This window comes from Aptenodytes patagonicus, chromosome 15 (genome assembly GCF_965638725.1).
Source record: "Aptenodytes patagonicus chromosome 15, bAptPat1.pri.cur, whole genome shotgun sequence".
Lineage (NCBI taxonomy): Eukaryota > Metazoa > Chordata > Aves > Sphenisciformes > Spheniscidae > Aptenodytes > Aptenodytes patagonicus.
In genome coordinates, this window is record NC_134963.1 from 2785294 (window position 1) to 2812325 (window position 27032).

The 27032-nt window shown below is 43.4% G+C and overlaps 2 protein-coding genes across 13 annotated transcripts in view; both read right to left on the bottom strand.

Moving 5' to 3' along the window:
- Nucleotides 1–3396: 3396 nt before the first annotated feature.
- Nucleotides 3397–13748, bottom strand: NOC4L (nucleolar complex associated 4 homolog). The gene is made up of 15 exons (XM_076352829.1): nucleotides 13651–13748; nucleotides 13402–13519; nucleotides 13162–13268; nucleotides 12768–12875; nucleotides 12065–12214; nucleotides 11341–11440; nucleotides 11008–11042; nucleotides 10854–10904; nucleotides 10196–10307; nucleotides 9602–9662; nucleotides 8949–9059; nucleotides 7464–7627; nucleotides 6622–6704; nucleotides 5587–5700; nucleotides 3397–5271 (listed from the first exon to the last, which is right to left on the bottom strand). Exons 1-15 carry the CDS (start codon nucleotides 13744–13746, stop codon nucleotides 5155–5157), a joined length of 1527 nt encoding a protein of 508 aa, XP_076208944.1. The 5' UTR covers nucleotides 13747–13748; the 3' UTR covers nucleotides 3397–5154.
- Nucleotides 13749–15634: 1886 nt separating this feature from the next.
- Nucleotides 15635–27032, bottom strand: part of EP400 (E1A binding protein p400) — a 49976-nt gene continuing 38578 nt past the window's right edge. For 5 of the 12 annotated variants that reach the window (XM_076353353.1, XM_076353355.1, XM_076353351.1 and 2 more), the window contains 14 exons: nucleotides 26225–26361; nucleotides 25610–25666; nucleotides 25413–25491; nucleotides 24644–24844; nucleotides 23538–23583; nucleotides 23337–23446; nucleotides 22507–22711; nucleotides 21833–21996; nucleotides 21241–21447; nucleotides 20739–20934; nucleotides 19971–20101; nucleotides 19155–19322; nucleotides 18343–18420; nucleotides 15635–16518 (listed from right to left, as the gene is read on the bottom strand). In XM_076353353.1, coding sequence (XP_076209468.1) covers nucleotides 16246–16518; nucleotides 18343–18420; nucleotides 19155–19322; nucleotides 19971–20101; nucleotides 20739–20934; nucleotides 21241–21447; nucleotides 21833–21996; nucleotides 22507–22711; nucleotides 23337–23446; nucleotides 23538–23583; nucleotides 24644–24844; nucleotides 25413–25491; nucleotides 25610–25666; nucleotides 26225–26361 — 2052 coding nt within the window. In that variant the 3' untranslated portion in view covers nucleotides 15635–16245. The remainder of the gene's footprint in view (nucleotides 16519–18342; nucleotides 18421–19154; nucleotides 19323–19970; nucleotides 20102–20738; nucleotides 20935–21240; nucleotides 21448–21832; nucleotides 21997–22506; nucleotides 22712–23336; nucleotides 23447–23537; nucleotides 23584–24643; nucleotides 24845–25412; nucleotides 25492–25609; nucleotides 25667–26224; nucleotides 26362–27032) is intronic. The other 7 variants (XM_076353357.1, XM_076353356.1, XM_076353348.1 and 4 more) reach the window with 5 other exon arrangements.

The following is a 27032-nucleotide window of genomic DNA, read 5'->3' on the forward strand; positions in this document are numbered from 1 at the left end:
ATGCACCTTGCCACCCAGCTAAATGATAGAAGTTAAATACGACAACCTGTGATTGATGCTTCTCCTCACATCGGCACTCCAGCCACAATCTGGATAATGTGTAGTGTTATTAAAGCATCAATTATCTTTAGCGCGAGCAGAGCTACATTAGCAGGACTGCAGTCTGCTCATTTTGATAAGGTTCGCTCTGTTTGTTTATCAACAAAATGGGGATACCAGCAGGCCACGGAGTCTGCAGGTTTTAACTCTGCTAGGACGGAGTCGACATTCACATCCTCTGTGCGTGCACCATCAACTAGAGCATCCTGGTTGTCCTGGTTGTCGGGGTTCATTTCTCAGGAAGGTTGGCACTACAGCCCATGAGGAACCGGTGGTCATTGCTGGCAGATAGCCTCCAGCTATAAAGCACAGGGTGAGTTCCCTGGGTCCCAGCGGTGTGCTTACGCCTGACTGATAGTGCTCCAGGTACCCAAGCAAAGCGGCCAGAGAGCTCAGGCTTGCTGCCGAGCAGGTGATGTTCCCAACAGCTCAAGTTTTGCTCCTCTCGTGTGCATGTAGGATGGCGGCTTAGAAAATTACGGGAGACCAAGACAGTTCTCTGAAGGTGGCCATACACTAACCCAGCTGTAGGCGCCTTCCACCAGCTCCGAGGATAAGCTTCCCTCTGCTTTTATCTCTTTTGGCTCTACCCACATGCTCCAGCTGTCTCTTTTTAGAGATGCAAGCATGGCCCAGGGACAGGGCTAAGAAACTGCAGAAAAGCAATTCTTTTTATTAACAGACCTAAAATTTCCTTCATAAACTACACTAAGACAGACTCTTGGCTTATTAATAGCAGTAAATCTCCAAGTCCAATAGACTTCAGTTAATGAATATTGATTATGATAGTGCTGGAGAAGGCTGGTGTCAGTCGAACTGAGATCCTGTAGCCCTCGTTGCCTGAGCAGGGTTGTAAATTACCCGAGAGCTCATTTGTTTTTCAAAACTAGGTAGTGGAAAACACAGGGGTTATGGCTGCACTGCAGCTTTCACCATCTCAGGGCTGGGAAACCACCTTAATGCTAATAGCAGCTGGTCAGGGGGCTAAGCATTTCTTACTGTCTTTTTTACACGCTCGGGAGCTTGTGGATCTGGCCCTTTTGGGACTAAGACAGGCTTTATCAACTCAGTCAGTGTCCAGCTCCCGTACGCTGAGAGGAGCTTGCATGCAATTCAGAGGAGCAGAGGTGGAGATGACAGGCAGGGGATGCCGGTTAGGCAGTTCCTAATACCCACTTGAGACACCTGGACGTACGGTGCGAAAAGCGAGTTATTTTACACACAGAAGCCTAATTTCTTGGAGGACCACTGCCAGCCTGCAACCAAGCATACTTATGTCCCACTGTGCTGGAAGAGGACAGGCACTGACTCTGCCCCGGAGCAGAGATCCCTCTACTTGGGGCAAGCCTGCCCCAGGGCTCTGGCTGGCATTTGCACTTTTCCATCTATTTATGGATGTAAATGTACACTTCCCTCTGACCCCCAATGAATATCTTAAAAGTAAAATTCTAAGCTGATTAACACAAACGTTGTGGTCACCTGGACCTTTGACTCACAAGACAAATCTCATCGAGCTTTTGATGAGCGGCTCTATCTTTTACCTTCAGGCTAGGATGACTTTGAAAGGCCTTTAAATGAATGAAAACTCAGGAAAATAAACCAAGGGCAGTCCCTTGCAACACAGAGAGACCATGTCACTATCCTCTGGTGGGGGAATGAGGCAGTGATGGGTGGGGAGGGTGGGGGACTCTGTCAATGTTTTCATAAAACTATCTTTTATGCTCACTGAAATAACCCAACAACAACAAAAAAGCCCAGAACAGCCCTCTCCCTGCTCCCCACATCTGATAAAAATCAAATAATAACAGGAGTGACTTATGCGCTCTCTGCCTGGTACTTCAATCTGGCCTTCCAGTTAATACACGCTATGATTAAAGCATCCATAATCTGCGGTCTGTGGAGACCTGTAGAGCAGCAGCAGCAGCGGGTGTGCAGCCTGATAAGGGTTGTTCACTCAGTGCAGATGAAACTTTTAATATTTATAACTGCTGATTTTTTTCCCGATGCCTCCTATTGAGGGGAGGGGGGTGAAAGTGTAAAGATAAAAGCTTGATGAAAGACCAGGTGGAATGTTTTTCCAAGGACAGGCAGGGGCTTGAAGCTATCTCCACCTAAAAGTCGTTTAAGAACGCTGCTTAGGCCAGTGCAGCATCGGAGGCGGGGGATGAAGTCTCTGGAAGACCTTCAAGGCTTGTCTAAAAGCGCACCCAGGTTTTAAGCTGCAAGTTCCTCTGAGCTGTCTGCGGTTTGTCTTGTCTGCACCAAGCGCAGCGGGGCTGTGCCTGGGACTGCCAGGCATCACCACAAAATAATTGTCACACCAGGTCAGCTGCACATACTTTAAGTAAAGAGCTAACAGCATTTCCAGCTCAGCACTGAAATATGCCGAGAGATCTTCACTATGAGGGTGGTGAGGCACTGGAAGAGGTTGCCCGGAGAAGCTGTGGATGCCCCATCCCTGGAAGTGTTCAAGGCCAGGCTGGATGGGGCTTTGAGCAACCTGGTCTAGTGGAAGGTGTCCCCGCCTATGGCAGGGGGGTGGAACTAGATGGTCTTTAAGGTCCCTTCCAACCCAAACCATTCTATGACCTGAAAACACACTGTGTCAGCCTAACCCTCCCTCTCAACATCAGTGGGAGCTGCGACGGCCAGCACACAGGGCACTGGGAATGCACTTGAAAAAATAAATTGCATCTTGCTCCAACCAAGTCACTATTAATTGCAGTACAGTACTTAGGATCCACAGCTGGTGAAACATTGAAGATGCTGATACCTTTGCAGTCTCCCTTCTGGGGAAAAGCAAACCCCCCCATTTCCAGTAGCATCCCTTTTCCAAGCGTACTGATGGTATTTTAGTCCGTGGTCATCTGGTCTCAGAGATACGAGGCTCTGCCCGCAAGGCAGCAGCAGACCATGTCGGAAGGCAGAAGCTGCTACTTTCCACTGCTCCCCACCAACTCAATCTGCCCCATGCGTGTATCCTTGTTTGGTGCCAGGAGACCCCAGGACGACAGACAGAGGCACATGGCTTACGCAGCCCTTCAGGTGCCTTGTTGACAGAAAGACTCCGCTTACCCTCTGTCCAGACGTAAGAACCCAACCAAACTCCCTCATTTTCAACACCATGAAACCTGGACTTGCCCCATGCCCAAATGGTTTAATATTCGTGCATTAAAAAAAGAATCCTAACACTCCCGGAGTGTCAGTATTATGAAAGATATGAATGACATTGCCCGTTGGTAATTTCAGACAGATAGAACTGGGCCAACCTGAGTAAAACAAAAAGGTGCAGAGAAAGGCATTCAATACATATATTCATTCATTTCAATATATTCATTCATTTCATCTGAAAGATGATACGCTTACATATTTCTTTGAAAGGTAGCTACGTGGTCCTCATTACTATGGCATCAGAGCACTTCAAAATGTTTACCAAACACATACATACAACCTACATATGATATAGGGAAATACATTTTAGAGCTGAAATACAAGGCTTGGGTGAACCTGAACTGAGGTCTCTCAAGTTTTAAGTTATCATCTCAGCCATTCCGCCTTCCTACCACAGATAGCAGAAGTCAAACAAAAAAGAAGAGCAGGCTGGCCAGGGAGGAGGCAGGATTGCTTTTTCACCAGAGAACAAACAGTGAGACTTTTTTTTTTAAGAAAAAAAATTTGAATCCTGAAAAACACCCCACCTGACTTCAAAAGCATCAAGAAGAAAGGAAAAAAAAAAAAAAGCAGAGGTAGAGCTCTATACTCTGAGGACATGTCCATTGTTTGAAAAGCATGAAGAAAACTGGATGAAGAAAACATAACGCTTTGTGTCTCCAAGACAGGTGCAGCTTTCCTTGACTTAAACAGACTTGTCTGCCAGAAATTAGATTTCTTGGCCTCCACTTTCTTGACTGTATTTTTCTCCTCCACAAAATATGACTTCAAAACATGCAAGCGGAGTTAAAGTCTAATGAGACAATAAGTTGTTGAAAACGATTACCAAAAAAAAGTCCTGAGTGAGTGTATCTGTGTTCTTAATAAGGAGTTGATCTCAAACTTAAAAACTTGGGGGGGGGAACCCCACCAGAAGGAATTTCTGCATGACTTTTGGAACTATATGAAAAAAACAAATTCACAAAACCACCTAATATCAGTGGACTAGTTAAACCTCAGTTAGCACCTGGATACACACTGGCCGTAGCTCCCACAACGCTTGCAGGCTGCAGGCAAAGCTACATTAAGCTGCTTATCATTCTGAAGCAAAAATCAAGGATTAGACATACCTCCCACTGCACATGAGTCGGCCTCCCTAATACAGCAGTCACCAGGATTATGCTCATTTCCAAAGCTCACGAGCATTTTGAATTAAGCAACCTTACAGCAGGAGATGGATGTACATGAAGGAACATCAACAACACTTCATAGATGGAATTACTGAGCATCATCTACGAGTTGTTTTTGACAAACCTGGGCTTTCAATGCCTCGAATGTGAGAGTGTTAAGATGAGTACATAGAAGCTAAACATCCCTCTGAAGACACGAGTTCAAAAGTGTATATGAAAAATATAATTAGAATATCATCAGGTGTTTACAGCTATGCATTGAGGTCACTTGCTACAAACAAGTTATCAGCTCTAGTATGAAAGTAACACATCTGAAAAATAAAAGCAGCAGTCAGAGACCGCACTTCCCCTCAGTCCCATCGAACGGCAGCAAGATGGTTTGTCGATGCAGTCACCGATCACAGCCAGCACCAGCAGCTTTGGAGAAAAGGGCTGGAATTCCAGCAATAAACAAGTCCGGAAAAATCTGCTCTGATGGAAAATCCCTCTCAAGTATCAGGCGGCAACATGCAAGCGTGAGAAACAAGGAGCAACAAAGGAAAGTCCATCCATGGGTAGCGGCAAAGGTCACTGAAGGAGGCTGCACCCTTCTCAAGCAGTCCAGCTCTCATCCCATGGAGATACTTCCAAGGCAGAGCTGCCGAGCACAATACGTGAGCTTTGTGCATGTCCCTAAGATCAGTCAGTTGTGCAGATGTGTTTGTATGAGATCACGTCAATCTAAAGTGAAGTGCTCTGCAAAAATATCATTTTTCTTCCCAAACAAACCTCGTACTTGCTCAAACTCCAGGGGCACATCAACAGCCTTTTTCTTTACTTCTTTATCAAAAAGCTATAAAGAAAAAAACAGAAGATATTGGCAAAACTCAGTACAAGCTCTTCACCCTGGCTGATACCACTGCTCACTCTAACTTCTTAAAAGATCCAGCAATAAACCTTTTATATAAAGGCCATCCCTGTCGCCACTGCTGCCTCATGCCCCGTTATTTAACAGACATTTTCCCGTTTTCCCTGGCTTTGGGTAACCAAAAGTCAGTCTAGCTCCCGCCCCAGCAGCAAGGCCGATGAACAGGACACGGCTATTGCGTCCAGGAACCAGTCTCCTTTCCCCTGGTTCCAATCATTCACAAAGGCACAGCAACGCTACCTCATAACCCGAGAGCTCCAGGAGTCCTGATATGTCATCCTCTATCTCAGACAGCGACTGGTTCAGGATTGCAGCTGCCTTGGCCACATCTGGGTGGTAATGGTTTTGTAGAGACTGCAAAAGCAAGACAAACAAGAGATGGTCTAATGAGTACCGGGTAACACACATCCATCTGGATTCCCACACAGGTATCTGCCCCTTTGTTGGTCAGATCTTCAGTGAACATCAAATTCTGGCAGAGGCAAGTTTGTTGTGCTGTGCTACTACAGAGCTTCAAGAAATCCTGATTTCAGCCGTCTTTCAAACACATGAAAGGCCCCTCTCACCTGGTTCACATCCAGCTCGAGACAGACAGACTCCTCCACGGGCCATGCCGACAACGCGTAACCCAATTCCGCTACCTCCCACAGCCCGGATGCTGCATCCGAGCTCCCGTTCTCGGGGAGCAACATTCTTGTTGCTGCTTCAGCCCCTTACACAAAACCTTTGTAGCATTTAAATGGAAAGTCATAATCCTGACATTAAGGTTTTAGAACCATCAGGAGTAATTTAACCAATTTCAATCTTCATTCACCATCCTACAAACGATCCAGGTGAAAGGTGAACGTTATAATCTTCTCTAGCGTTTTTAAACCCATTTCTACAGGATGACCTAGCTGTACCCAATTAATTTCTATCAGTGCTCAGCAAGTTCCTCTCTCCCCTCCAAAGCAAATAAAAAGCCTCATACATTTGCAGCTATTTAGTCTGTTTCAGCTGTTAACTGCACACTTTTCAACTGCAGTCAGACGTGTGCTCACAAGTCATCTACTAATTAGCATGTACGATTTCTCCAGTGTGTGGAATCCTTTGCCTCTTATGCTAGGATAGAAAAGGATGCAGAATAAATGATCAGCCAGAAACTCATCTCATTTGCAAGACGTATGTCAGGAGGTTCTTGTAAGTGGGACTGGCCACTGCCAATGTGTGCCAAGGAAGCGGCAAGGGTGAAAGAAGCCCATACCAGACGCAGATGTTCCTTTTTAGCCGACATACCTGAATCTCCCAGAGAGAGCTCTCCAAAGCCCGGCTTTCAGATGGCTCCTCCTCCTCCATAATATATGGATCTTCTGACATACCTAAGGAAATAGAGATACAGAGCTAATACCTTCTGCGTGATGTACATAACCCCAAAGGGAACACAGGGACCCAGAGCAGTGCTGCAGCCAGTTGCTCCTTCCCAAGACTTTTAGGGTCCAGGAACAAGCTGACACACCCCAGCACGACCCGAGTCACTGTTTGCAGCAGTACAGAATCATACTACTTTTAAAGAGCACAGGAAGTAGGGCACAAAGAACTGGAACAGTCTGATGCAAAGGGCATCTCAGGCAACTTTGAACGGTCACTACTGATGTTCGACACTGATCAGTTAAATCACAGAGAGATGAAATAAAAACTCAGGAGACTGCTGAGGCCCCAGTGGGGCCACCTACACAAAACCACCAAAACTGAAGAGGTCTCTGCATTCATTTTCTTCTCATTTCTTGAGGTGAACAAGACAAGCTCTGTGTCTGGTACAGGTCCCCCCCAGCCCTTTAGCATTTGTAAGTAGCCTGGGTCAGTGTGCCAGGCTCAGAGCAGCCTTCTCCCAGGGAATCACAGAGGCCGGGGAGCCAACTGCGAGGCCTAAGGTCAGAGAGGAGCAATGCAGATGGGTCTTCACAGTCAGAGAACTTGCAGAAGCAGCCTGCTGGCTTTCCACAAACGCAAGGGACAGAGGGATCCTTCTAAACCTCAGAACTGGGGCTGGGATCTCCTCCCCTCCTCCACAGGAATCCTGCTCTTTATGATGTCTAAAGGCGTTAATGCAAAACTCCCCTGCCCACCTTCCCTCTTACCTTCTGGCCCATTAGGTCTGTGTACTAGCACTTTGCATGCGGGGTGCCTCCGAAAAAGATTACAGATGAAGGGAATGACCATGAGAAGAGCCTCGGGAGGAGCAGTGAGGGCCAGCCGGGAGAGGCGCTTTATAAATGCTGCCACCAGGTACGCCGGCAAGTGACTGTTAGAAAGGAGACAGAAGAAACCAGCATGTAAAAGTCCTAGCAAGCGAGCCAGCAGTCTCACTGATCCAAACAGCATGTCAGGTTAAAGATCAGTGGGGCTCTTCAGATTTTTTGGGCTCTGGAGTAAAGAGAAGCTATAAGAATCCTGGTTTCAAGCAGTAATATAGGGTCTTGTGCGCTCTCTGGAACAAATCTGGGGGCATTTCCATTCAATGCATGAATAATCTCAAATCACTCTGTGACTCAATCCAGATGCATGGCACCACTCCAGGCACTCGCCGTAGCCAAGCACAGCTCTTGTACATGGTCATTCACATGGCAGTCTTTATTCAGTCATTTTATAAACTTCTGAGGGCCTGGCCAGGCAACCTTAATTATATTCTGCTAATGTCATTTTGTGGGTTTAACTAATACACGGGCCATGGTGTTAAATTTACATAATACTTCCAGCACTAAAGCAAGCAGTGCAGCTGTTAATGGGAACATAAAGCTGCTGTAATGTAAATGTGCAGGACAGTTCTTTTTTCATAGTAAAAATGCAAATTGCTAACAGCAATCAGCTCATCTAGGCATTTCTTCAGGTCAGAAGAGCCGGGATGAAAGATGACAATTTTCAGCCGCTCAGCCTTCAGCCCTAGGGCTTGCTACACCTGCAAGGCTCAGCAAAGCCACCCCACGGGACACCATCTGTTAGATCTCCTTACTCTCTCCAAAGCACACTAGGAATACAAGGGGTTTGATATTAAGTGCCTAGTGCTGAACTGTAAAGCATTACTCTTGGTGTATTTTATAACATATGATGGCAACTATATGACCAGCTGCTTATCTAGTTTCTTCCCTGTGTACAATGAATGGACAGCATCAAGACAGACTGCCAAACACTTTATATTTCAATGTTATATGTCTGTAAAAGGTCATCGATTTATCAACAGCTTTATGATCTATAAAAAGCCTGCAAATGTAACTTTTCCATATTCATAAAGACAGACAGAAAAATGATCACTTTCAGCCAAAGTGGAATACAGATCAAAATACATCCATAATCACTTGCAGATCAAACTCAGATAACTAACTGCATTTTTACTTTCTGAAACTAGATGGCCATGTGGCAAATCTTCAAAAATAGCACACGAAAAATTACACAACGCTACAATAACACTCTTGGATTCAGTTTTCTCGGTAAAAATGAATCTAATCCAGTAGGCACACTGAATACATTATATCCAGGCACGTGGGGGACTGTTCAAGAACAGTCTCTGGACAACAGAAAAACAGGAGGAAAAATATGTGAACGTATGTAATAAAGATGCTACTTACGATGAAGACAAAAACAGATCAGCCAAATGGAAAAAGCGGGCTCGGTACTTCACGTGATATATAGAAGGGTCTAAAAGACTGTACAGCTTTTTGAAAAAGTCAGGATATTCCCTGTTAAAAAAAGGAAAAAGACGACATCCATTAGTGATGTACAATGGGACCACACTGTGTCTAAATGTTTCTGTGCTTTCATTATAGACTACCCCAGACCACTGCTGTGCTCTGTTTAGCTTTCTTCGGCTTCTCTCCACAGCCACCGCCTGAAAACAAATTGTAAGGTGAATTTACGGCTCTTGCAGCGCCCAGCCATTTTCAGGATGTGAAGCTATGTCCATTGACTGCAAATGGTACAGGATCCAGTGAAAGGCATATCAAAGACTACGGCTTCACTATGTAACCAGATCAATGGAAATTGATTTTCAAGTGCTGAGCAACCACAGTCTGGAGAAAAGGATATTTAGGCTCAGCTGAAAAAAGGTCAGACTATCAAAAGAGCTCAGCATCCAAACAGCTGAGCCTCTTGTGCAGAGTTTGGCTTTCTCATAAGGGAATTTTGAAGCCTGAAGATGCACAGAATCCATTTCAGCTCCTTTCTATAAGGCTGTAAATGCAAAAACCCATGTTCCATTAAACAAGATGCTCTTTTCACTTACAGATTATGCTGATGAATCAGAATAAATAATCCATTTAAGGCTAGAAGACTGATTGCTCCACCTGTAAGAAAGCAGGCAGGTATCAACACAATAAGAAAATAAATATCAGCTTCGATTTGTTTCTATTATAAAACTTTCCCGCAAGGAACACAAGTTTAGAAGAACAGGCTCTGAAGGACTGAGACACAAACATGCTGCTCTAATCCCCCAAGAAAGCCACACCGGGGAGGCAAAGGTCTCCTCAGAAAGGACATTTCTGTAGGAATCTGCACATCCTGTGCCCGGATGCAGGCCAGGTATCAGCACTGCTGGCTGACCTCTATATTTAAAAGAAACCACTCCAGTATTCTACTCTTCCCAAAGCCTTAAATATGATCTTCCTTACACACAAGGAACAACAACACTGACAAACAGAGGTAAAAACATCTCACTTTCAGGGACAACGGAGTTCACACTAGTTCCTTAGCTTCATCCCAGCCAAAAGTACATCTATTTCATCACCCAGGCTGTGGTGTTGCATCCAGCAGCCCTTCCGAGTCCATACGTACCATGCTGCAGAGCCTCACAAAGGACAAAAAGCCTGTTTTCACTCACCTATGCCATAGGCCACTGTCAAGAAGTCTATCATGAGAGTGGGCTCATTCATGTAAGGCAGGATGGAGTCATGCAGAATGACAAGAACTTTTTTGTAAAGGCCAGTGGGTAGCTGTGAAGGACAAAACAATACAGTGAAACAAGCATTGCAGGGAGAACTCAGAAAGCAACGGCAACCCACGGCTCAAAAAGGCGACGCACAAGCAAAAGGGAATGTGCCAGGACAATACAGAACAGCTTGCAGCAACAATGCCCAAATGGTAGAGTTTACAAGTGACACCTGACAATTAAGCTCATTCAAAGAAGCAGGTGCTCACAACTAAAAGTGTCATCACAGCTCAGAGGGGAAAGTCACCAGCAAAAAGGCTTGGGAACCTTCAACTTGTGAACAGAGGTCGTTATGCTGCAGATCATTCCTTACAGGCAGACTGGTTTACACGGGGGAAAAAAGGCTGAGAGTAAGGAGAAGCAGCAGACCGTACACGAGGTCATGTTTCTTGGCAGGAGAACAATCCAGCAGAAATGGTGACTGGGCTGTTCTCATCTGACACTGAAAGCATAGTGGGGTCCTACCAGGAGCTCCACGCAAGGACGGCCACAGCCTCTAACGATTAGCAATTGGAAAGCAATGCAGATCGGTGGCTGAAGTAACACTCACCTTGTGCTTCAAAAAACTGAGCCACATTTTTTCAAACGCCTGCTTGTGTGCCTTAAAACAGAATTGCGAGCAGTGAGTTAAACACACTCGTGTAGACAAAGCTCTATTTTAAGTAGATAAAATTTCAACTCTGAAGCACCAAATGAACAGTTACCTGCAGCTTCGACACTTTCAATTCCTCCCAGTTATCTAAGAAGAAAAGGAAAACAGACGCTGAACTTGAAATGGATGTTTAAAAAATTAAGACGACCCTTTTTTACTTAGTCCTTTGATACCCTAAAAATTTGGGCTGAAGTCCTTGTCTTGACACAAGGCCATGACAGACCCCACTGTAGACTGAGGAACGTGGATTTTGTAACACTTTTAGAATCACTGTGATCACAGAAGCAGACATTTTTCATTAACAAACAATATAGTCTTTACACAATAAAAATCTTAAACCTGATTTTCCTTTTCATACACAGTTCATCATGTGGAGCTTACTAACCTTGCTTCACCATAAATCTGACCATGTCACACTCTTTGTTTGGCATGTTAATGGGCGAAATGAGGGAAAATACATTCTGCTGGTAAAACGGCAGCGGCCTCTGAGAAAAAAAGCATATAATCACACATGAAGCAAGTTCCACAACAGATGGTAAGATGCTGGACTTCAATATTGTCCTATTTCCCAAGCACTGAATATATTTAGGAGAGAAAAAGGAAAGGAAAAATGCTGATGGCTGAACTACATACTGGTATATTCTCTACTGCTGCCTCGTCCTGGACTATTACTTGTTTGCCTAACACAAAACCCATCTCTGAACTAATTCTGGTTTAACAGAATTGGTAGATCCAATCAAAGAAAACAGACTCTTCTTCTGCACCAGAGAAAAAACAGAATTAAAAGTTCTGTGTGTGCCACCCGAGCTGCAGAGATTTGGGTCAAACAGAAGCTAGAGCCCAGACCAGGTTTTGCATGAACAACAGTATGTGTGTCTTGAGCTACTTCCAATTTCAGACTGAAGACAGTCTTAGCATAATTGGCATATACTGTGAACAAGGAAAAAAAAAAAAAAAAAAGAAAAAAATCAATGCCTTCAAGTGAGCACACTCACCACTCTTGCTTCCAAAGTCTTTCCACATACCACTAGTCCCTCCCTGCTTCACGCACAAGATACACTTTTCAGAGCGGTTTATCCAGACCCACCTCAACAGTAACCATTTGTTACCTCTTTTGTCTTCTGCATGACTTGTCCAATGCTCTCAGTGACCGCCTTTATGACAAAGTACCGAATGTCATCATACTCCATATATTCTTGAAAGCGAGAGATCAGGAGAGAAGCGTCCTCATTTAAGGGAAGTAAGCCATCAACAACTACCTAACGAAAGGTTTGCAAAGGAAAGCAACAAGTCAGTCTCTTACAGTACTGGAGCAGACAGCGAGCTGTGATGGCTGAGGGCACCCTCCTGTCTTTCTGAAAGGCAGCTAGCATGGCTGTGCACTGCTTGCCCCAGAGCAATGTCCACAAGCCATTTTGACAAGCCCTCCTGACCTCCAAGATGGGCCCCTTCTATCAAAGGCAACGTCACTTAGAAATGACACGGTGGCTGAACCAGGGGCAGTACCCTCCCTCTCATCTCCCAGTCCTCACAAATGAGGCCAGGGACTCCAAAAAACCACCCCAGAACTGGTACCTCATAAACACTCAGGAATCCAGCTCGAACCTGTACAAGGCAGCTGCTCCCACACCCGCAGGTGTCACCTCACCAGGGACAGAAGCTCTAGGTCTTGGTGCTCTCTCTAGAACACCACCCTCCCTTTGCCCTGAAAACCTCCGAGCGTGAAATTTTAGTCCTGGAGAAGGTGAGCACATGAGGTTGTGCGTGCCATCGGGTAACTGACAGGAGGAACTTTTCAGTTCTGTAGCTTACCTTAAGAAGTTCACGAGGAAAAGTTAAACTCCCCTTCCACTCTACTTTGATCAACGGATATTGTGCCTCCAACTCAACAAACTTCATGAGGGTGCAGAGTGACAGTTCCTTTAAAAGAAAACAACAGAAAAAAAAAACACCTCAACAAGGACACCAGGGGTCAGACCCAAAGGAGGCAACTTCTGAAGGAGGAAGAATGAACTAAGATGTTCTTCACTAAGAAAGCTGCGTGCCTGCTCCTGGCAGGCTGGTGAGCAGAGGTGAGCCAGAGCACCAGCAACGTCTTACAGCACTGCCCGCCCTCCCACACTGAAATTATTAGAGTGATAATTGCTTCTGCATCGCAAGGGACCCCCACGTGAACTCGTGTCTCAGCAGCAGGCTCGGGACCTACCTTGACCTGGAAGGCATCGTGTCCCATCAGCTCCGCCAAGCAATCCACGCAGTCGTTGTAGCGGTGCCTCATCCACATCTTGTATTTGTCCTCCGCGCTGTAGTTATCTGAAGGGTGAAACACAGACAGGTCTCGAAAGCTCAGACCGGCCGGGACGAGCCCCAGGGAGACGCGACCCAGGCTCAGGGCCCTGCCTCTCCCGGGACAGGGCCGCAGGAGCCCCCCCGGCTCTCGACTCACCGGCGAGAGAGGCCTCCTCGGCGGGCAGCTGGCCCACGAACAGCTCCCTCCGCTCCAGCAGCGCCCCGAAGAGCCGGCTGCAGGTCCTGGCGGCGCAGAGGACCTCCTCCTCCTGGCCCTGGGGAAGAGCGCGTCTCTGAGGAGAGGGAGGCAGGGCGGCCCGGCGCGGCCCCGCTCCGAGCCGCGGCCCTCAGCCCCCAGCGCCGCCCGGCCTCGGCCCCCCCTCCCGCCCCGCGCCCCGGCCCGCACCGCCAGCAGCTCCAGGATCTCGAAGACGCGGTTGGCATTGCTGCGGCTCCCCAGCACGGCTTCCAGGCAGGAGGCGAGCGCGGCGGCCCGCGCCATGCTGCCGGCGGAAGGGCGGGCGGCGGGAGGAGGAGGGAGGATGAGGCGGAGCCGGCGGCGGCTCCGCCCGCAGGCGGGGCCGGGGCTCGGGGGCCGGGGCTCGGGGCTCGGTCCCGGCCGCCCGCTGCTGCGCCAAGGCGAGAACCGCGTCTTTGAGGAAAAACGGCCCGAGTCCCCCCTTCCGTGGGGCGGCGACCCCCGCCGGCAGCGCCCGCCCCCGCGCGTCAGAGAAGCCAGGGCAAGGCGGTGTTATAAAAATGTACACTTTATTACACCCTCAGGTAGGATACATCACTATTCCTTACAGTCCTACTGGATCAAGTACAAATGCTTATGTTCGTAAGTTATTTACAGGTTGACTTCCTAACACACTCCTGGGAGAAGGACACATCAAAAGGAAAAAAAGGAGAAAAAAGGTGATTTTTATCTTCATTAACTGACCTAAACAAGAAACAATTGCCTCTTTAGACACCAAATCAGACCAGCACAATGATGCAGTCAACAGCTTTCCCACTGTTGGAAGCGTTCCCCCACACACGACTTTCATGCACATAATAAGAGCTAAACATTTAAAAGTAAAACTGGGGCTAACTAAGCAATATTTTTGGATGAGCAACACTATACTGTACACAGTGTCAGTTATCCGTTACCATCGCATTTGCTTTGCATTTTAAACTATTCTGCTGCCAACACTACCAGCTTCGCGGCTAGTAATGAAGTTTAGCTAATGGCACAAACCAGTGGTTCCGCAGGGTCAGGGGAATGCTACTGCATGCACAAACAGCCTAAAAAAAAACCAACACCCCCGTAGTTGCAGACCTGAGGGTCCAAGAAAAAGAGGATGCAGGAGAAAAGAGGTATAAAATAAAATTTAAAAAAAAAAAAAAAAATCACTGACCCAGTGTTTACATTCGTGATCGTAACAGCATGGGCTGTACCTATCCCACTTAAAATGGAGCAGCTGACTGGGTATTCTTTCTTGTTTAAGCCATTTGGATTGCTAGGTACCAATAGGTGTGTACATACAGAGATAAGAACAAAAGATACGCTCTCCTTGCCTTTAAATAGGCTCCCCTCCTGAAAGAGTAAAAAGATCACAGAATGGAAAAATAATTTTAAAACCATCTCAGAAAAGGAATGTTATAATTTTGTCTGAATTTTACACGTCGTGCAGTTTTATGGCCAAAGTAAAATAAACCCATTCAAGCCACCAAGAGCTTTTTGATTCCTCACTCGGTGCTGTTTGCAAACAGAGTCTGTTTTTCATTTTATGCAAGAAAAGTAAAGAAAACCCCCACAGTTCTATGCAGCTTTTTGCTTGGGTGTTTTTTGTTTGTTTGTTTTTCATAACAGTAAGGCAAACTGATTTGGAGGAAGAGGCCACGCTCTATTCGCATCCAAAATACCCACCTGAAGATACATTCATCATTAGCTTTAGTAAAAGAATAGTACAAAAGTTAGATCTTACTCTTTACACAGTTGAAGAATTAGTCTTAGATTTAATTTCACTATTCTCCCCTTCCCCCAGCCCCCCACCCCCCCCCCCGAGCTGAAAGCTGAGTAGAAAGTACTGAACATTTAAACATGTTGCAAGAGCAGAATGAAACTGAGAGATTAAATTTTATCAGTTGGAGAGTTTCCTTGACGGAAGTCCCATGAGAAACAGCTATGGATCATTTGTTTAGCTGTATCCACCGAACAATTCTTTTACAAAAAAAATGGGCTACACTTTAATACACATCTACTATCAACACAGTATTTACCCAGTTCATGCCTAAAATATCCATTATCTTAAAGTGAAATATGATAATGAGCGCACAGGTTGGGTGATTCAGTAAACTGTACACAAAACTACTAACAAACATTTTAAAAGACTTACAAAAATGGATAATGAAACTTTTTTTCCTTTATAATTACATATACTTACAGGTTTTCACATTTATTGGCTAAACTTTGCAGGGAGCACTTCAAATATAAGTTAGATCTTCCAGAGGTTATTTACCTCAAGCGAGAACAACACGCAGCTTTTATACAGATGGAAAATACTTTGCTATATTAGCCACACTTGGTTCTTTGAATGGCTTCACCGTGGATATTGAGCGCACATCCAAACTATAGCAAAGAACTGCATATTCCCATGGGCAGTTTATGGTATACTAACATAGATGAATTTTACCGACATTTATGGCATATTACCATTTTACTTCTGTGAAGCTGGGCAGAATTTAAACGTAAGTAATGTTTGCTTTATCTGGTTTCAATGAGCACAGAGAACACTGGCAGAATACATCCTGTACAGATTTTGAGTGCTAAACAGTTGCTAATACGCTGAAGTTATGTGAGAGTTTCCATGTTTAAATGTTCACCAGCAAAACCCTTCCGCTAAGAAAAAAAATATAGAGGTGGTTTGTCTTCATTTGGATGTCTGGAGTAGCTTCTCACTTGGCTTAGCAAACAAGAAATGCTGTGTTTCCCTGTTATTGCGTTTTAATCATTAGTTCAACTTGGTTTAGTAGGTGCCTTTAATCTGACAGTAGGCGTCCTCATTTGTACTTTTGCTTGCTGATTCTGGGCTTCAGATGTTGCTGGTGTCTGGGCTGGATTCTGTACACCTGGAGCCTGAATCTGGGGAGATGCTGTTGTCACGACTTGCTGTTGTATCAGTTTCTGCTGGACGACCTGAGCAGTAGCGGTCGTTGCAGGAATCACCTGAACCTGCTGTTGACCTGCTGTCGTCTGAGAAAGAGTCACAGTTTGGGGTTGAGCTTGTACCTAGACATTAGGATGACAAGCCAATTACAAAAGAATAGTTTGGCATTGAACTGACATTCATTAAATTTCCACTCTGCAGAAGGCATCTTACTTATACAGGCATTTAGTCTCTTGACTGACAAGCACCTTGGGCAAAGTAGGAAGGCTGGGAAGGATTCTGGGAACATAGGCTCTGTGGTTTCAGTGGGAAACAACGTTCTGTCACATTTTCTAGAGCCTTATAAATCAGAACTAAGAGCCAAGATGCCTGGAACTCGGATCTCTGCAGCGCAAATCAAAGGATATTCCCCCAGATCCTTTACAGAAGATAAAAGGGAGGTAAAAAAACCCCACTGGATAAACAGGAAAATTCCTGTACTACAGAAGCGAAGGAACAGGGAAAAGAACAGAGGGATAGATGGAGGATCAAAGAAGGGAAAATGCCCACTCTGCACCCATATTGTGACAATAAATACAGCCACTGAGGCTTCCTACCCGTCTCTGACATTACCCTTTCAGACTACAGCTGCCAGTCTCTGTTGCCAATTTAGGGTAGAACAGTTTGAACTTCATCCAGATATCTAATTTTCATAGCTCTACCCAGAGCGAGGGAGAAAAAAAGTCAAATGTTTCCTTGTTCAGAGGACAAGGTAATGAAAATGGAGCAGCTTCAGCTGCCTTTGCCAGACGCAGAAGCCACATGAAGCTGCAAGGGCTTCTCCAGGGGAAAGTTAACTCTTGACCGATCCAAGAGAAATCCACGGGGAAGCATTAAAAATGCAGGTAAAAAGAATGCCACATATACATCAAGACCACAGTGCTAAAAATACTTAGCGTGGCCTAGTCCTGCTGCCACTGGTGTTTGTGGGAAGGCAGTTGTTTATTTGTCTTTTTACCACGGACTTCAACAGTCCCAGAGTTATGCCAACATCAATGACTTTTGAAAATCTGGCTTTTAATGGCCCTTGAAAAATTATCTAGGAGCTCTTACTGACTGCAAAGGACAACTCAACTTGTGTTGACTGATGAGGTTTCTACTCCCTGCTGTCTACCTTGCCCTTGAAGCATTCGCATCTGAGGTTGTTATCAAGTCAGCTTACACCACTTTATCATCGTTTTAAGATAAAGAGTCACAGATTTTATTCTGCACTAAAACAATGCACTATAAACTGTGACAGATTAAGAGCCGATTGGCTCAGATTTTTGTGCACTGAAGGCAATAACTTCATCCACTGTCCAAAGTTAAATCATTCCTGCCAATCAACAGCATAAGTTATGCCTGTTGCTAATGGTCCGAATGACATTGTTCTAAACAGTGTAAATAAACTGCCTGGTGGTCAGGGGAGGGAAGACCAAACTGTTTGACCTTCTCTTGCCCTAGTCCCGTCTGTTATCACACCACACGTAGAACTGATACCACACCATCCTGACTTTTACAAAGCACTTGGCGCAGCTTCATGAACTAGAACAAAATGATTTGTCCCGAATTTTGTAGAACAAACTCAGATAGCGCTCATTAGTTCAATTATTTGCTATCTTGACTATATATCAGAAGAAACCATTTTTTTAAAGTTCTTTCAGCTCTAGAAAATATTTTTAATAATCTGTTTTGCAGCTTATCTACAGTGATGAACAAACATTGCTCCATCTACCAAAGTTTTAGACCAGAGAATACACAGCAGCTGACTCAGTATTCACGATTCATTTTTATAGAAGAGAACTTGCCATATCCCTCAAAAATACTGCCTATGCCACACATAAGGTGAAAAATACACATATTCCAAATAAATGAGCTTTCAATAGGATCGTGTTTCTAGTGCTGTATCTGACAAGCGCAAAACCTACCTGTTGGGAAACTGAAACCATCTGTTGAATGTTGGCAACAGTAGCCTGTTGCTGGACCACTTGTGGAAGTTTTGCAACCTTTAGTGACATGAAATAAAGAAAGATTTGGACAAAATAAGGAATTGCTAATAGCAGCAACACAGCATACCTATCAAAACTGCTACCTTTCTGAAGTCCTGTTCATGTTAAGTTGCAGCTTGGCATTGTCAGCGATACTGAACTTTTGTAAAAAGAAACTTTAGATCAGTGTATTGAAGAACTTAGATAGGAGGGCAAGAGGAAAAGTAGTATTTTCAAATTTAACTGCAACATACTCGTTTCCTCCTAACTATACATAAAATTGAAGGAAGCACAGAAGTTCTAATGGGCTACATTATCTTAGATATACTTTTGAAAGACTAAGGCTTCCAATTCCTAACCCCCCTCTTTTTCCTTGGTTAGACTGATCCAGTTATGCAGAAAAGGCAGCAACTGTCACCCACTCTTGGCTATCAGAGATTAGGCTGGGAGGTAGCAACAGCAAACAGGAAGAACTCTGGCTGAATTTTCCTTAGTAAATACAGTACGGAATCCCTTGCTTAATAAAAAGGAGTGCCAATGTATTTCTTTCAAAGAGGAAAGGTGAACTGGTGGCTTAGTTCCTCTGACCTACTACAAGGCCGCATCTTCAGCACCACTTACTTTTGTTACTAAGTCAATTTAAACAAGTCTGTGACTAGAATTAACAAGAGTGGGTGCTAAAATGCTACATCACCTGCCATCTTTACAATTCTCCAGTCATCATAGAATTTAAAGGTGTAAACCTGTGTTACCTGTACCTGAATCTGGGCCTGCACTTGCTGGGTTCCACCTGGTTTCTGGGTTTGGGAAATTGGAGTTGTTAAGAACTGTGTTTTAATGGCAGGCTGCGTAGTATAAGTTACTTTCTGTTGCTGCGACGTCTGCTGTTGGGTTTGGACTGTAACCTGTTGAGCATTTATCTGCAGAAGAGAAAACAGCATCAATGACTACAAAATATATGTGTATTTTAAAGAATAGGTACGTAGCTAACAAGATTAATTACATTTAATTATGGAAACAAAATCCTCCCAGGATTAGTAATAGCAAAACGAGCGCTAGGAGAAAGCTTTCACGCACTTATACAAATATTCCGAATCACTTAAAGTATTTACTGAAAAGGTTCTCTTACACACATGCACACATACGCACACTTCATACGGTAACGCACTTCCAAAAAACCACATTGGTGGCTGACTGACAGCAAAGCTCATGAGAACATGACATTTCAAGAAAAGTATATTTTGCACAAATTATATTGTAAACAGTGAAAATATTTGGGAATTTTCCACATTTGGTTACATTAGAAGTGACTAAAGAGAACCTTAATCTTTGTTACTTAAAAAAGAAAACCCAGTTTGGGGCACGGGAAATCACACCAACAACAGCCTTCTTGAAAAAACTGTTAAGCACCTGACAAGGCAGACGAGAACCCGTTCTCTCTAGATACACTTAAGATTCACCCCTAGAAATACTGACGGACTCTCTAGGGGTGTCCTCGTAGTTCAGAGCTGAAGCTTTACAACCACAGAAGCATTACATAACTCAAAGGGAGAGCAAACGACAAGTACCTTTTGCTGCACCGTAGCTTGACCCTGTGCAACCTGAGGCTGGATAGCTTTCTGTTGCTGTGCTGCTTGATGATGCTTGAGTTTTAGAAGCTGCTGGACATGCAGTGGCTGTGCAACTACCGTCTGGCCTCCTGAAAATTACAAAAATAATTAGAACTGTAAAAGTCTTCATTTTATTGCTTTGTCCCAGTAATCACAGCTTGCAAACACAGATTGTGCTTTTTATAGACTTATACATCTGCATAGCTTTGAGCACTAATAACCCACTGGTTTTAATGGGAATAAGACATATGATTTTGACAGTGGAGAAGAAAACATTCTGTTATCTAAGGGCAGGAGTAAGCTACTTTGTGTTCTAACAATAATCTTCCTACAGGAAAAATTCTGTCCGCAGTACAGGAGACAGTTATGAAATACAAGTTCTCCTGATTCCATTTTGCTTAAAAAAAAAAAAAAAAAAAAAAAGATGAAACTACTATGTCTTTATTTTTAAAACTGTATCTGCTCGCCTACTCTCATGCACAGATTTTTAAAAAAACAAAAACCCAAAACCAACCACATCTGGCTGAAGAATCACGCTAACCTCTAGACTAAATGGAATGAGCTCAACTCTCTTACCTCATTTTAGAAACAAACTGGAATGCAACCTCTATCACTTTAGTTTTTAAAAAGTGTAAGTGTCCCACAGAAGACATTATTTGAAACGTCCGACCTTTAAAAAAGTGGGATTTAATATTTTATTATGTTTTAGCAAGTCTGTTGACATACCTGCTGCTTTCTGTGGCTGCCCAATGGCAACACTAATGCCTGCAACAGTAACGGGGAGTGTAGTGACTCCTGCAGATGACACAACGGCGGCTGGAACCGACACTACTGGAGGCTTTGCCAAAGCAACCTGTGCTGCTTGCGGAGTTTGGGCCTGGATCTGTCCTTGTGCTTGAAGCTGGGAAGCAGGAACACGAGTCTAAGCAGTAAGGAATGAAGATTATTGTACTGGCACAAAATATATTTGCTGCATATAACAGGTCATTATAAAGTGATAGTTGTAAATGTTTCTAAATATAATTGCTCCTTTACAGTAATACAATTCAGAGACGGTATCAGTGGGTAAGTGCAATTTAAAGCTATTTATGTTACAGCTGTATCTTTGTATTGCCTCAGTAATGCCAAAGGGCACTTGTGTGCGTGAACGACTGGCATCCAGTTCGTTTAAACCAGCAAACAGAGTAAGGTGTTTAAGACTGTTTTTGCAAAGTCAAAGACAACTTACAAGACGAGCAACTTGAAGGTTTGTCACAGTCGTGCCTGTGAGAACTGCGCCAGGACGAGGTGCTGTAACAGCAGTGAGTTGTTGAGTTTGCTGTTGCTGTTGCACTTGTACTTGTGCTGTTTGCTGTTGTGCCCCTTGCTGTGTCTGCTGCGCTGCCTGCTGCTGGGGAAGCTGCAGTTTCTGCTTCTGCAACTTGATCAGCTGCTCCTGCAAAAATCAAACACTTCCATCATTTCCCATCTTTTACTTGACTACAGGAAAAAAATGGAGATGAATCTGGAGCTTTAAAGGAGCAACATTCTATGCCAGACTTCAGTTAAGATCAAAGAGCTAAGAATGCAACTCCTTTACGCGATGGGTTGCCAATGAATAAGTAACAGTAAGTGCTTTACATCCTGACCTACTGCGATAGTGGTACTGTTTGAAATGGCTGTCAGCCTCACTGCCTTCGTGAAATTTTAGTAGGATCAAATTTAATAAAGAGCTGCATTTCACTCTAGCTCAAGAAAACAGGATACAACACGCACTGCTAATGATGCTTACAATAACGATGAGAGTAACATGTCACATCACTTCAGAAGCATTTCCTCACCTGTGACAATTTCCCTACAGTTTTTATTTGAGCTGGAGACTGGGCTTGTGCCTGAGCCTGAATCTGTGGGACCTGCACCTGAGCAGCCTGCTGCTGCTGTTGCCTCAGAAGCTGGAAGTGAGCTGGGGTGATTGTTTTGCCGGAGAGCTGGACTGTTGGTGTAGCTGTGAATAAAGAAAAAACAAAATGCTCTGAAGAAAGATTTTCAACATTCAATTTAATTCATTGATTTCACCTGAAAAGCCAAGCTGCTAAATGCATATTTTTCTGCTCCAGCACAGTTTCTGGACTAACTACAAATAACAACACATTAGCATAAGCATGATGTAAAAGCAGAGTAAATAATAAAATATATGCTCCTTTGTTCACAATGGTTTTTGAACCATTGAGACAGTCAATTCTAATATTTTACTGCTAGATTATTAATAATCTTTTTTAATTGTAACACCTAGGGGCCAAGCAGCTCTCTACTGCAACACTTTATCCAGAAATACTGGAGAAAAATGTAATCTGAGCACCAACAATAAAGCAAGTTAAAAATCATAGCACTGTTTAATTGTGCTGCCAACAAATCCAGATTTTCAATATTGTAGGGCTATGGCGGTCAAGCAACCTACAGAAATTCCGGGGCCCTTTATGTACCCTCAGAAAAAATCCCTAAACACGATTATTACCTGGTGTAACTTGAGTCACCAAAGATCTTGTCTGGGTCTGCACGGGTGTTAAGTTTGTAGTTACCACTGCTGATGCTGTCACTGATGTTACTGCACGAACTCCCTGGGTAGATGCTATGGTCACCAGTTCAGTGGAAGCAGCAGGTGCTGCTGCAGTTCGCTGCTGGGTATGTACCACTTGTGCGGTTGCAGTGCCTCCCGAAGTCTGAAAAGGAACAAAGTCGTTACTTCTCACAGTTCCCATACCCCACAGAAAGCTATGGAACCTTACGGAAATGGACTACACAATTTTAGAAAGAAACATCAAAAATGCAAAAGTAATGCAAAAGCAAAGAAGGTCCAAGTCTTTTGGACACATCTGTCTGTTCGGATGTGTCTCGTAATCAGCATCTGGTTAAATCTTTTTCAAACAGGCTGATCACCAAACCCTTAACTACATTACAGAAATTTGATTTTACTACCTTTCAATTTTTTGCTTTATCTTCCACAGTCTTAAACCATTAAAATAATACTAAAGATCATAATTAACAAAGTGCAAAACAGTTACAGGTTGGAAATGATAACAACATAATACGTTGCCTATGGCAGCACTCGTCTACGAACTATTTTAACAGTAGTACCTATTAGGCACTTTTTTCTGATAAACTGTTCCAGTGTGTTCTGATATTTTGGTAAGGGAGAAGGGTTTGATACAGAATCACATGATGCACATGAAATCTGCAAGAAGCAGTTTCTGATAACATGGAAAGCTAAAGAAGAAAACAGATATGCTGATAAAACATGCAACCAAGATCAGTCCAGGGACACAACTAGTGATGCAGTCTACTCACAGTCAACGTTCCAGGTATAACAGGTGAAGCCAGACGTTTATTGATGGGCTGAAATGTAGCAGCAGGGACTCCAGCAACGGTATTCACTATGACATTTCCACTCACTGTAGCTAAAAGCAAGCCAGGATTAAATGTGAGATTCTAAAAATGAAAATCCAAATGTCCTATCATCGCCAATGCCTAATTATAAAGTCTTCTTACCAGTCTGTATACTTGTCCCCGTAACTGCTGTTTTGATTGTGCCCGCCTATTTAGAAGACAATTGAGGTTAACAGTTCAGAAAAACAATAAAACTGAATATAGCTCTTACGCTACTATGCTGTTTAACACAATGCTGTATTCCAGAAGTTGACAAAATAAGAAAAATGCAATAAAATGCACAGATACTTCTGCAGTTGTTCATTCATTTTACGTATCAACAACAACTGATGTATATATTAGGGTTCTGCCGTACTAACTAGCAATTGGAGACGAGTCAAATGTCTGGTAAATACTGGTCGTTTGACATCCTTGTTAGCAGAAGGGAGCAATACATTACTCTGGCACGCCACAGACAACCACTTACACACGAACATCACTGAGCAGTAGATACACAGCAATACTTATGGGTCAGAACCCATCCTCTGTCTCTTTCTGTAAAAGCTGTAGTATTCTGGCCCTTCAACAAGCAAAATAAAATCACCACTGCCTGCACACATTAGTATGCAAACTGGACTGGCTCTAAAAGCAAAAGCCCCAGACCTGTCATCAGACTCATTAAAACAGACTCTAGATTTAAGGAAGCCATGAAAACTTTGCAGAGGTTTGCAATAAAACAACCATGATAGGTCCTGTAGGATGCAACATTCCACTTGTCTTGCAAAGGTTAATAAAGCTTTGGTTTTTAAGCTACTTTAACAGAGTAGCTCTTACAGCTACATTCTCTTTATTGTCCAAGTTCTCTGTATAACACTGTTCACTGACTCTGTAAATGTATTTGCTCAGACTTTGACTAAATTAAATTAAAGTTTAAACTGAAAAAGGCAAAAAAATCTTTGCAGAGGATATGGTGTTTTTCCACCTCAGAATGCCAAGACCTATTGCTATAATGGTACGAATACAGTCTTAATAAATGAGCAAAAAAGAAGATACCCAGCATACTCGGGGGGAAAAAAAAAAAAAGAAAAAAAAAAGGAGAAAAATAGTTTTTACCTCACTACACTGACCTAAAATTCTCACTTTCCAGAGAAAATAAAACCACGCAAATATGGTACACACAGAAGAACTGAAGTTACTACATCAGAGGCACCAAGCCCTCCCTTTCTTACCAATACTGCTGTGTTGGCCACAGTAGTTACTGCAGTCTGCACTACTGCCTGCGGCTGCTGAACTACCTGTGCCTGAGCCTGCGGCTGAGGTTGGGCTTGTGCTTGCTGTACAGCTGGTTGCTGAGCTTGCTGCTGGCCAGCTTGCTGCTGCTGAGACTGTGGACCTGTCTGCTGCTGTGCCCTCTGCTGTTCAGCCAAAGCCTAGGAAATCAAAGTGTGAGCTTCATCGTCTTCAAAACAGTGCATGTAACAATCAGGATGTATTTTTTTAAAAACAAAACCAAACGACAAACAAAACCCCTTTAATTCTAAGCATGTAATATATATGTGTGTGCAGAGACAGCATACAAAGCTGTCTTCACTGTAACTATAACTACAAGTTACATGACCTAACTAGTTTCAAACTACAAGCTATAGCAAAGCACAACAAGCAATTTGCCAACAATAAGCAAGGACAAGTATCTCTTTCTGAATAACATAAGAAAGGAGGCTACAGAAGGGTCAAGAATAAAACAAGATTTTTACATGGTTTTAGTACGTTTTCCAAAAAGATGCTTCTAAACAATGAGTGTAACATACAGGCCCGAGGAAAGGTCCCACTTTGGACCTTGGATATCTAATCCTAGTACATGAACAATTTGCAGCTGCCCGTAACATCCACTGTACCGCCAAACCTTTCCCAGGAGGCAGCTTTTCTCGTACTTCCTCTGTTGTCTAATTTTTTTAATTACTGAAGTCATTATATGTATAGCTGAGATGGAGACCGTACCTTTTTCTCTTTTGCAATACGTTCTGCTCGGAGGGATGCAACTTGAATTGGAGGAAGCGGCTTATCATAGTTGATTCCACTATAAACAATCATAAGACAAAGCACACAATTGTTAAAAATAAATAGCTGAAAGTTAAAAAAGAAAAAAAAAGCACTTTTATGCAATTTATAACTCCTTTAAGACAGAGAGTGCCCACCTTTCTGCAAGCACTGATGCATGCTTTGGATTCTTCTGGAAAGGATTCATGCCAAGTCTGAAATTGAGCAAAACTGTATTACTAGAGACAGAAAAAACTTTAAAACAATATTTAATTTCACATATTTTAGTGGATGACACCGCAGTTTTGGTGAAGTTTTCATGATATTCCCACCAGTACTGGAGCCTGCATACAGACAGACATTTTAAGAAAGACTCAGAGTAAATATTAAATGAATCAAAAAAAAGTTACTGCAGGAATATACATAGAAAACAACGTACTACTAAACGGCATAGACATCAAAATGTTTACAATTCAGGCAAATGGAAAGTGTAGTTTATAAAGTAGATTAAAAAAAAAACAACTGAGTGCTCTTCTGCTCTTAATCACGCAAAACAAATTCATGCAGTGAGTAAAAGCTAACCCAAACACATGAAATATGAAGGTGTTCCAATAACAGAATGCCAGGACACAAGCAAAGAGATCAAAACCAGAGAAACAAAACGGCGGTTTGAAACGAGCGTAAAATAATACTCAGTTGCGAGAGCAATTCAGAACACAGTTTCCAGAAGATCTGTGGTGACAGGGAGATCAAATGATCCCAGTTAAACTTACAGAGGTTTGATAGGTGGACTTCTTTTCCCTGCAATCATTTTCATCATCTCAAAATGATTAGTATAAAGTTGCGTGTGGGTGGCACCCTCATCTTGAGCATAGATCTGATTGGTACGAAGTGGGCGACTGTTTTTAGTCTAAAAAATGAAAACAAACCAACTTTCAATTGCGAACACACCCACATGGCCTTTTGTCTATGTATAAACACATGGTGCGCTTGTAGATTATTTAAAAACGTACTCCAACATATCTATCACAGACTGGTTTCTGCCTCGTGTCACTGATAACTTACTGTTACACAAAACTCTATGGGAAATATATAAAGAAAGAGCAAAATAAGGAGCAGTTCTCACGGTCACACTGGCATCAGCACTTGGGGATGTACAAAATGGCAAACTCTAATTTGAAAAAGAATCTTTGCTTTAGTTTAGATTTTGCAAGTTTAATTCAGTACCCAAACCAAGAGCCCATTAGTTTATAGTTATGCATAGCGCACACATAATATAATAAAACCATCACTGCACTGCTCTCCCAACAAAGCTATGTTAACATCCAACACACCATGCCATTCTAACATTTGGCTTCTCCTAAGTAGAAACTGCCAGTCAGGGACAAACCTGCTTATTAGTCAGAGAATGGGACTACAGTCAGAAGTTCTAGATTCTCTACCCAGTTCTGTCACTAAATTGCTGTATGTTTGGAAGAAGTTGTTTATAATCATGGAATTTGTTTTTGTTTCTGTAGCGTACTATCATCCTCATTTACTAAAAGGTGCTTCAAGCATTAAATTCACTATGTATTTGTAATC

Coding starts and splice junctions, on each gene's coding strand:
- NOC4L (XM_076352829.1), bottom strand. CDS start 13,746: ATGGCGCGGGCCGCCGCGCTCGCCTCCTGCCTGGAAGCCGTGCTGGGG. Junction 11,043..11,340: donor CAGATTTATGGTGAAGCAAG/GTTAGTAAGCTC, acceptor TTTTCTTCTTAG/ATAACTGGGAGGAATTGAAA. Junction 6,705..7,463: donor CAGACCTAATGGGCCAGAAG/GTAAGAGGGAAG, acceptor CTATTTCCTTAG/GTATGTCAGAAGATCCATAT.